This window comes from Pomacea canaliculata, linkage group LG6 (genome assembly GCF_003073045.1).
Source record: "Pomacea canaliculata isolate SZHN2017 linkage group LG6, ASM307304v1, whole genome shotgun sequence".
In the NCBI taxonomy this organism is placed as follows: domain Eukaryota; kingdom Metazoa; phylum Mollusca; class Gastropoda; order Architaenioglossa; family Ampullariidae; genus Pomacea; species Pomacea canaliculata.
In genome coordinates this window covers 14,935,661-14,946,703 of record NC_037595.1, presented here as the reverse complement: position 1 = coordinate 14,946,703, position 11,043 = coordinate 14,935,661, and the positions used below count along the sequence as shown (strand labels likewise).

At 39.6% G+C, this 11,043-nt stretch overlaps 1 protein-coding gene across 3 annotated transcripts; it reads left to right on the top strand.

Annotated features, from left to right (window-relative positions):
- The first annotated feature begins 459 nt into the window (after window positions 1-459).
- Window positions 460-7,986, top strand: LOC112566544. Of its 3 annotated transcripts, XM_025242769.1 has the most exons (5): window positions 2,042-2,149; window positions 2,322-2,460; window positions 4,391-4,808; window positions 5,577-5,823; window positions 6,152-7,986. In XM_025242769.1, exons 3-5 carry the CDS (start codon window positions 4,456-4,458, stop codon window positions 6,332-6,334), a joined length of 783 nt encoding a protein of 260 aa, XP_025098554.1. In that variant the 5' UTR covers window positions 2,042-2,149; window positions 2,322-2,460; window positions 4,391-4,455; the 3' UTR covers window positions 6,335-7,986. The 3 variants fall into 3 exon arrangements, with proteins under 3 accessions (XP_025098555.1, XP_025098554.1, XP_025098553.1); XM_025242768.1 differs by having other exon boundaries at window positions 2,042-2,460; XM_025242770.1 differs by lacking the exons at window positions 2,042-2,149; window positions 2,322-2,460; window positions 4,391-4,808 and adding an exon at window positions 460-552.
- The last annotated feature ends 3,057 nt before the right edge of the window (window positions 7,987-11,043 follow it).

The window sequence follows — 11,043 nt, the reverse complement described above, 5'->3', positions numbered from 1 at the left end:
CTGTTTAGTGTGCAAAAACCTTTTTTTTTTTTTTTTTTTTTTTTTTTGCAGTATGATCACAATTTGCCTGATTTTCCACGATAAATAAATGTTGAAACCACCCCAAGCTTTCTTTTTTACTTACAAATAAGTCTCCGAAATAAGACGCGACGAGATGATTGTTTGCAAGTGTTGTGGACGAGGGAGATGCCCTCCCTAGACTCTGTATTGAATGTAGTGGTAGACCAGAAATTTGCTTTGTGAGCCTCACAATACTTACACAATGACATGACTTAGTCTAGCCGCCGCACGCCTCGTGCTGATGAACGATAGTTTCCTGGGACACGAGAATGGCTTAGCCAAGCAGTGCTTTTTGAAGATCACATTGAGCCTTACTGCTCTGCCGCAGGAGTACCTTTTCTTTCACCTACTACATTTGTACACACATTTGTATCACTTCTTCATACAAATTTCATGTAAATCATTTGACTGTGAGACTGAAGTGTCACAAGAGGAAGGAAAATACCACTAAAGAAGAGTGCAGATGTCAAAGCGCAACCGTCGGTTGTGGAGGTAAGCATATTATAGGTCGGCCTCTCAAAAATCAAAAATTATTGCATAATGATATTACTACTTATGTGCACCTGATATTCAGTGACATGTGGATTGGTTGGGTCGCCACAAGGCAGAATCTTTTGATTTTTAAAAACTAATGATAGAAAGATTCTTATTGAAACATATTTCATTTGATTTTTTAGACATCCTCCTTCTTTTCAAAAAAATATTTTAAATTAACAGCGCTGTTGGCCTTAAAGTTTTCTTTTGTTTATCTTCTACAAAACGATGTACCAGGTGTTGGGACCCATATAACATTTCGGCAATCTCGTCCCGAGCGCAAAAAACAAGCAAACAAACAAACAAACAAACAAACAACTAAAAACAAAAACAAAACCAAAAAAAATCTCCATACACCGTTGGTTTTATCCCCACAGTCTAATACTCAGGACATTACTATTGATTTTGTACACCCTAACCCCCCAACGTACCATTGGTAATAGCCTTACAAGAAAATACCTTGAAACCATTGTAATGAAGTTAAAATAAATAGTGTGAATATCAAGGTACATGGGAGAAGAAAACGGACATGTCCTTCAGCAAACTGGATGATTGCTTCCTCTCTATATTATTCCGGCTTGCTTTTTTGCACTCATGGTGATCGCTTCTTTCTCTGTGTTTGCTGGGGGCGGCGGAGAGAAAAGGAGCTGCATTTATGTGTTGTATTTAAAGCTCTTCATCAATGATGCGTTGAGATCGCTCTTGCATATGTGCTCATGTGTACATCGGCGCTATCGCAATCCCTTTCTTGGACTACAGGAACCCAAACTGCGCGATAAAAGATGCACGGACTTCACTGTCTACACCGGTCTGTACTGCGAAGCTCGCATCAACTGCAAAGAAAGAACTTTCCTTCTGCATGGATACAGCAAGAAGGGACATTAATGGAAATAAAACGGAGACAAAAGCCGCGACGCCAACAAGCACAGAAGCAACAGTTTGGAGCTGATTTGATTTGATTTAAAAATTTTTTTGATTGTAGCAATCAAACAGGCATTCAGCTGAAAAAATCCTGAATTTAACTAAACCCTAGGTGAGGATTTTACGCAGAAATGAAAGACAAAAGATGATGTGGGTTGCTGTCTTCAGTCACAGTAATTGGAAGGAGGAACCCAAGCCCGTTTAACCAGGTAGCCATTAGCTACTGGGCTACAGGAAGCGTTTTCCAGTCGCTGACCTCAGCAAGGTTTGAACATGTGATTTTCTGTTCTGGATGCAAGTGAAGGAATCGCACGACTGAAGAACATTTCAATGAATGCTTACTTTGATTTTATACCAATATATAATCATGGTGTATCGCAAAGTGCAAACAAGGGCAAACTCATGCATTTTTAGGCTCACAATCATTTCAATTTAGCTTTCCTAGACGATTGTCGATCAGGTACATAGGTACATTACAAAAAAAGAAGAGTGGGGTGTCCTTGAAAAATCGATTTTTGGGCCGACTGGTTACCTCTCAGAAGCTTCATCTATGTTTCATGGAAATCGCGAGCACATTGAGATCACTGGGTGGCTAGGGTCTGATGTTTGATAGGGACGAGCAGGAGCAGTAATGGTGAGTGTTAAAATATTAGATATTTACACACTTCTGAACACATACACTCTACATGCGCAGATTCGCTTAACTATCGATGATAACCAGAAACATTTTGTAAATAAATTTAAACAAGTATCAAAAACTCCAGTCTTGCTTATTGTATTTACATGGACGCACCCGACAACGGCAGTTTCTGTGGCTACCACATGGATTACTACTCATTTGCTTGTTCCAACCGCTGGTGTTGCCGCTATCGACCTCACTAGTGTTCCTGCACGGCATCTGATAAAGGTCAAAGATTTCTGAACCATCTCAGCTTTGAATTCATGGTAAATATCTAGGGCGTCCAATAACTGTCCTATATTTCTGAACGATCTTAGCTTTGTAAAAAAAAAAATCTGTCTTCAAATGCAGTGTCAGCTTTAAAAGTTAAGAATTGTTTTATCCTTTTCTCTCGTTTACATGTTTCACTTATTGAGGAATCGGTGTAAATCTTTACAGAAGAGGAAAAAGCAAGACTGTGTTTTCCCTTAATGTTTATATGCACGCGTGAGACGTGTGTATGTATAAACTCAGAAAATGTCGTTCAGTCATAAATCTTCCTTTTCGTTTCCAAAAGGTATATTTCAGTTTACTTGAACCACTTTAATCTGCACATAGGGGGTATCATGCGACTGAGACCTTCCTAGTGAAGTCAATGATTTGTTGTCTGATTGTAATTGTAGTCATGGTTCAGCTCTGTCATCGTTGAACCACATGATCTACACGACTTTGGTCTCTCTTCTACAGTGATGATATGGTTTCAGACTTACCAAGCTGTACTCTCTTAGTATGTGTTAAGTCAAACACTAAGTTCTCAGCTTCAGATTGGGGAGTGACCTGTCAACCTTGGAGTCTGCCTCTCTCTAGGAAATGGTGAAAGATGCACGATATATTTGATGTGCTACCGTTTCTCTTCTTTGCCTCAACTGTTGTGAAACCGAGTTAGTGTCTTCACTCTGCGCACCTCGATTTGCCCTCTGTCAAACAGAAATCTGATTCTGAGCGTCGCTCGTTTTATTCTATGGATGCCACTTCTTGGAATTCCTTGCCTTTCTCTCCTTATTCTTTCTTACTCATCTTCAAAAGGCAAGTTTAAAAAATTTCTTTCGCTCGTTTTTCTTACATCAAGCGTCCTGGTGGATGGGATGTGTTCCTCTATACCACTATATAGGGCCGTCGAAACTTAGCACGGGCCCCAAGGCAGACAAACTTTCTGGGCCCCTTGCAATATAAATCATTAATTATAATCGTTTATTATTTTATAAGTATATAACATTACGCATATACGTTATAATTTGACTGTCAGTATCGTTTAGTAACGTAATGTAGACAGCAAACGCTAGGAAAAGTGTACCCATCTACTGTAGGAAAGACAACATTGCATGAGATAAATATTTCACAGCTGTGAGATGTGAGAGGTCAGTAAATGAGGTGAAAATGACATAAAAGATCAAACTATTCGCATCCCTTCTATAGGAAAATGTCACCAGTGGACGGGAAAAACTCGACAGATTAAAGACAATACAAGGTTTATATCCTTCCCCTAATGCACATGTGATATCACAGATTTGGGTACAATTATTGGAGGTAGCAGTAAGTCTAGTAGTTGTGAAGCCTACACTTTATAGCGTTCTTTGAAATCTAGCTTTATTTTTTCTTCGGGAAGTCTTTTCTTTACGCTTTCGTTTGAAAGATAAAAAATTACTGACCGAGGCCAGGCTCCCTCCACAGCCACGGTCCCGGATGCACCATCTCTCCTGTTCCCTCTCCCTCTTCAGGCCTGCCACCACCCCAGTAGCTACATCCTGCCCGTCTTGTCTTTTGCGGTCTCTGTCGGCGTTGACTTATCCGCTCACTTCTTCTTACGTGCTTTGGATAATATGATGATGATGATGATGATGATGATGATGATGATGATGATGATGATGAATGATGATGGATGCATTGTTCTGTGACTGTGAGTATGGATTGTTATGTATGTAAGTATTCGGAAACTTATACACACGTGTAAATATATGCATATATATGTGTATGTGTGCACATTGTTATCTGCATATCCGCAGTCTATAACACAAAATGTTCTCAGTTTTGTCTCATGCGTATAAAACTACACAGGAAAGGTTGTGAAAAAGACTTCTTGATGCCCTCATAATATCTTGACAAAATAGGCGCCAACGACGAGAGCATGCAGTCACCTTTGTCCCTATTCTTCGGCAGATTTACGAGATATGAACATCAGTGTCGGAAACTTGGCCGTACATTGACAGCTCCATCCTGGCACCATGCCGACGAGTAGCCAATTCCAGATCATAAACAAATTTAGCTCGACGTATGCGCGCTCAACGCGCACATTAACAGTCAAAGACGAACAGGAAGCACAACGTCAAAAAATCTACATTGCACCTTGCCGTCGAGTGTTTGCCTTTACTTCACAGTTGGAACGACAGCAAACTGCTGAAGACGACATGCGTACCTTCACCTTTTTCCCAGAGATGGTGTCCCTTGCCCAGCTTGTTACTCGCCCCGGCCTAGCTCTTGGAGAAATGAACGCAGACGACATAATGAAACGGCTGCAGGAACTGGGATGGCGCAGAGAGGGGGAAGCCGCACGCGCTTTGGCCGAGAAAGAGAAAAGGTAGAGTGACACGAAATTTAGTAAGAGAAGGAAGTATCTCACAGTGCTTTGAAACCAATCTATAGTAAAATTTCAATACTTTCTGAACTTTTAGAACGCAGTGGCTTAACTGTTTTCTTTGATGATGGCAATAATTTCCTTCCAATTTGTCTTCACCATTCACGAAATCTTACTCTAACGGAAATGAGTATGAGAGCCCAACCCACATCGAACAAAACAACACCCACTAAAATAGCATGCCTCATCTCCAGTACGAGTTTATGTCAAGAAGGTGGAACTTATTTTGATTTCTCGTGATACTTGAATTTTGTTCATCTTTAGAGTCCGACAACGAGTTATGTAGTGCAGCGAGTCACGTGCTGACAGGGATGGGTGGCTTCGTACTAAAAACATAAATAGAAATAGATTATGAAATAAACAGCAAGTCATGAAGATTTCATGCTTGTGCAGCCAACTTGCTACAGCAAATGACCTCAGGCGTTTTGTTCGGGTCATAAGGCCCCACCACCGCCTATTTACTCTCTGATGTGTTAGTATCAGTTTAACTGAGTCAAGCTATTATTGGGTTAAATGAAGTTTCCAGTTTGTCTTTCATTTCCCAGTCGAATGTGACGTTCGCATTCATGGAAGACAAAGATAGCGCTTTTTTGGAACTTAGAAAGTGTGTATTTGTGTAATGCTTTCTCTCTCAATGTGATTTACACGCAGCTGCTATACTTAGTTCTTTTCAGACAAGAATGTCACAACATTAAAGCTCCTGTTCTGCAGGGAGGAGGAGAAACGTCGTGCCGAACAAAACCACGAGTCAAGAAAGCAAGAAATGCTGGACCTTGTCAATGATCCTGTACTTCGCCGCGTGTCTAAGAAGACTCAGAACATACCCAAATACACCAAACCACCCGACAGCCGTCCCACCGCAGTCTGCTTTGACATCGACGGACCTTCTCTTACACATTCTGTCGTCAAATTTCAGATGGATACTTTGATAGAAGATTTTGACGACTTCGAAGTTAAAGTAAGTACTGAACTAAGAAAGAAATTATCAGTGTAAACAATTACATTTTTCTGTTTATGATGGTTTTCCCAGTTTTTAAACGCTGGCAGATATTTTTTCTCGAAATAATAGACACACATAGAACAGGCAAGCTTTTGTATACTGCTAAATAATCTGTGGCAAAAATCTGCTATGCATAGGATTGTTAATGTTGATGCAGTATCACATGAAAATGAAATTGTGATTTCTCTTCTTTTTTTTTTTTTTGACTCGTATGTTTCGTTTCTATCACGCAGATGAAGAAACTGGAAATTTACAATTCTAATTGAACTTGTTTGTGTCTGAACAGGTCGTATCGGTGGAGTACCAGCCACGTGCGATACACATCAAAGGAATCGACGTAGAAAACCGCTGGGTTATAACGCTTGACTCTCAGTATGCTGCTGCCCGCCTGTCAGGCTCCCAGTTACTGTTCGGCACCAAGGAGGTCATCGTTCGCCGCTATGACGACGTGATAGGCTTTAGAATATAAGCAGTTTACACGACGATCAGATCTGATGCATGCAATATTTCACCGAAAATAATACAACTGCACATCTTGGCCCCTTTACTGTTGACCACAATCATTGGAATACGCGCGCCACTACTCGGCGGTCGCTCAAGTTGTTTATTATAAGTTATGTTTCAAAATAGAATTAAGAAAGCAAATAAATAATGAAAAGTCTGAATGGAAAGCCGGAGAAAGTTGTGATCCGAAACATTACGAGCACAATGATGGTAGATAGATGGTAGAATTACAGACACTCATTAACAACAATTTTAATTAATGTGATGGCTAATTGCAGAACAGCTAGGAAGTATAAAGCAATATGTAATACTAAATACACCTTGCGACAGATACTCAATATGACCCTTTTGATCGCCGTTATATTCCTCCAAATCAAAAGATGATTTCAGCCTGACATTGCTTACCATGTTCCTTTCTAGTCTTGTCATTTCTTTGTTTGTTCCTTTAATGATTCCAATAGAATTCCACTTACATTTTTATACATAATTTTACTTATTTTTTTGTTGGTTGAAGCAACTATTTATACCGAAGGCCAATAATATGCTAAATTCATCGTAGGAAGATATGCATCTTTCAGGGCAGGCACCAAATACACCTCATGAACACGCATACACGCAGACAAAGCTCAGCAAACTACAAATAAAATTGATTTGAAAAGCACTATGGAAATTCTGTAGAATGCCATATTGGATTATAGGTAGCCAGAAGTTGCTCCCAGCGAGTACAATTCACTTGAAAAACTGTAATCCAAGTAATCAGCTCCGATCCACACCACAGTTCCAGTCATAGAAGGATCTAAAAGACAGAAGTCCGTTTTTTTCTGTTTGTTTTGCTTCTCATGCGGTTGCCTGTATAATTTTTCTTAAACCATATTGAGTTCACAAGCTGACAGAAGCAGAGCAAGTTAACCGATATAAAACATTCGAGTTGTCATCTTCATGAGTCGCGAATCCAAACGCTTTCATATATCGTTTTAGTCTGGTACTTTATGAATTGTCGAAACACTGCTATAATCTTTTGCAGAAAATGATATAACTGAAGATAGATGTCTACTGTATTTATGCAAGATCACAAAATTAAACTGAACAATAGATAAAAATAAAAATGCAGTAATGTAGCATATTTGCAAATATTAAGATGTGTAGGAGTTACAGTCCTAAAGCTCGTAGTTCAGATCCACAAAGTCAATATTCACCTGAGAAAAAAACCAGATCAATAGACAACTGGACATCACTCTCTCCCTGTGGACTCTAGAAGGAGACAAAGAAATTCAGGCATCTTAAACCAAGGTATTGTGGAAACTGTGGGAATACAAGACTTATACGGAGGAGGCGTCCCTCCCTAGTGTGGTCTGCCTGCTCTTGCTCGATGTCCATGTTCTTTGGCTCAAACTTTGTCATAGGACACACACTTTAAATAGAGTGTTAAGGTGTACAAAAGATTCTTCGAGCAGTTTCTCAAACCTGCTGTTTTGTTGCACACTGCTTCGATAACAATGACTTTGCTTCAGTCCTGACATTGTTGCCGTGTTAACAAACTTATTTGAACTTTATAGCCATTACCTTAATGCCTTATTTCCGCTTTCACCACCCAATTACTGCAACAGTTTACATCACTCGTCAGATCATTTTGTAGACTGTTAGGGAAATAAAAGCTGTTTGAATATCAATGCGGTTTGTCTTAATGTTAGAGTATGTTGTGGTCATCCATGTTCATTTGATGTCACCAGTTTTGCTATCGCATCTGCTAAATGCAGCCACAGCTTTGTATCACAAGTCTTGCATATTGTATATACGTTCGTGATACAACATCAAGTAGTTGCTCATTGTCTTATATTGTAACAGATCTCTGATGCGTGCCATCAATAACAAGTGTTTGTGACAATAAAGTTAAAAGCATCAGGAATCAGAAAGAATATTCACTGGCGTAGGAAGATGCTTGGCAGGGGGAAAAAACTCCATGCTAACAGTGTATATTCACATTTCTGCCTCCTCAGTATTTTGTTTTGAGGGGACTGCTGTACCCTTTGCCCCCTGTCGCATGTCACTTGCGGTGGCCCTTGCGTCTCTTCTTTTTTGTTTATCTCGGAAGACTGGGACCAGGGCTACTCCCATGGTGAGTATAGCGGGCTGCGTCTATATCAGATGTAGAAAATCGTGCGGTGCTGAGCCGTGGAAGACCTTGGAAGCTTCTGGAGATTTTCGCATATGTATATATATTATACCCGGAGAAAGAGCGGGAAGGAGGTCTATTTCAGTTTGGTTTTGACATTGGACACGTTTATTGCTTTTCTTTCTTGTGAAACAGTGGTGTGGCGACGGCTAACGCAACTAAACACATACAACAGTTAGGTTTTCAAATTCCAGTTTCCTTCGTTTTTCGAATGAGGGCAAAAACAAAATGACGTCAACAACTTTCATTTCTTGAATTATGATAAAAGTAAATGACGTCAACAAATGATGCAACTATGACCATGGGCGTGTACTACAAGTTGAGCGTACACTCCACACACATACACAAATGACTCGGGTATTCTGGATGGCTTTTTAGAGCACGGAATTAACTGTTTTGCATAAGCTGCAACGTTAGAGGGATTTATAAATTTCAAAGATAAGCAAAAAAAGTCTAAATAAAGACAATACTTTTTTGTATAATAGTGTCGCAGAATTAAGCTTATCTGTAGTATTAAAAAATCTACAAAAAGAAGCACAAGAAGCTCACCAATTCTCAAGAACTGACATGACAACTGATGACATTTGTATTTAGTATAAGTAAGAGAGTTGACGTTCTTTGGTATAATGATAATAAGATGAACTTTTAATGCGCATCACGACCAGGACAGATCACACTCAGTGCAGACCAATAATGATAAATGAAAGATAACAGTGAGGTACGTATATAGGTACACTGAGCAACATAAATATGAGGTACAAGAGTAGCATGTAAAGCAATGCATCAATTAAGGTACTTGTATAGAGATATAAACAGTATAAGATTGAGTCGTTACACGATGGTTAGAATGATAGTACTGCAATTGAGTCAAGAATAATAATTCAGGGATAGCACTTTGTGAACAGATATGTTTTTAGAGAGCGTTTGAATGTAGCCTTGGAGTCCAAGTGGCAAATGTGATGTGGAAGAGAAGCACAGAGGGAGGACTTAAGTCCGTTGTACGTATATGTGTCTTTGTGGGAGGGAGGATAGAATGTGCGAGTCTGATGAGGACCGAAGATTTCGGGCAGGAGTGTGGACAGACAAGATTTTAGTAAAGTAGTACTCTCCAGTAATCTTCAAAGAAGCCATAAATAAGTTCGTCTGTCGAGCACTGAGGCTTGATGATTTTAGTTACAAAATTTAACACATGATTCATATTTACTTGAAATAAAGTCCTTCTCTAGCGATTCTAATATAGAAAATTAATTAGTTTACACTATCGATCGTTTACACAGACTTCTATGATCATCTCTTTTACAACTCTGAAGTTAAATTTGGTGTTCCTCAAGGCTCAGTAATAGGACCTCTTCTTTTCTACATATACATAAACGACCCAATATTCCCAATCATCTGAAATGTTTGCAGACGACACCACACACACACACGCACACCACCAACAGATTGAGCCACTTAATTGCTTCCATCCTAAAGCCGATCGAGTTCCAATGAGCTTCAGACTTGGACTGAATCAAACCACATGTCATTCAACCCCCAGGAAACTGAAGTCATGCTTTTAACAACTAAACAGAAAAGACAAAACCTAGCCACCCCTTTTCCTAAGTATCCATATTGGCACTCAATCAGTAATGGTAGTACAGTTCTACAAACTCATGGGTGTTACTGTCGCAGATCGCCCCGGATGCATGTCCGCAACCGCTCACACAGCGGGCACAAACACCCACTCTCAGCAAGAGGCGGAACACGACGTACCTATCGAACCTTAAATAAACGTAGACAACAACAAAGACGAAATGAACGGTACAAATAAGAAGTTTCATAAAAATGTAGATGAAAATGAGAAAAGAGATGAAAAAAAAAAAAATGAAGAAATACACGTACGTGTACACGCACACGAAAGAAAACCGGTGACTACCCCAAGCCAAAAAAAAAAAAAAAAAATGGTAATGAGAGATGTTAGTATGGGAAATCATAATAATAAAAAGAAAAAAAGCCCATCAAACACAAGCACACACTGCGGCAAGACTGCTTCTGAGGCCTTAATGTGACGTTAGATCATGGACGTGGATAGATGGATTCCTGTCTGTCTGCCAAGACCAACGCGTGCGAAGTTCTCCACTGTTAGTCTCGGCGAAGAAGTGGTGAAACTGAAGAAACGCAGCGACGACAAGAACCAGGACACTCAAAAAGACAAAACTTAATATTCACATTCCTAGAATAGACCTCTTTAAATCTAGTCTAAAATATTCAAAAGTCTCCCTCTCCATCTTAAGCAATTCGCCTCCCTGAACTGCTTTCGACGCCATCTACTAAAATACCTGCAAGGAAATTACCCGAGGCCTCTAAAGATACCTCCCAACTCCAGGACCTTTGTAAATATATATTTTTCTTAACCACGCACTTTTGTACATGATATTCACATACTCTCATTGATATCTTACATTATGTTTACTACTAATTATTCTTAGAGTACTTAATTACTTTACTCAATTTATTCTTTC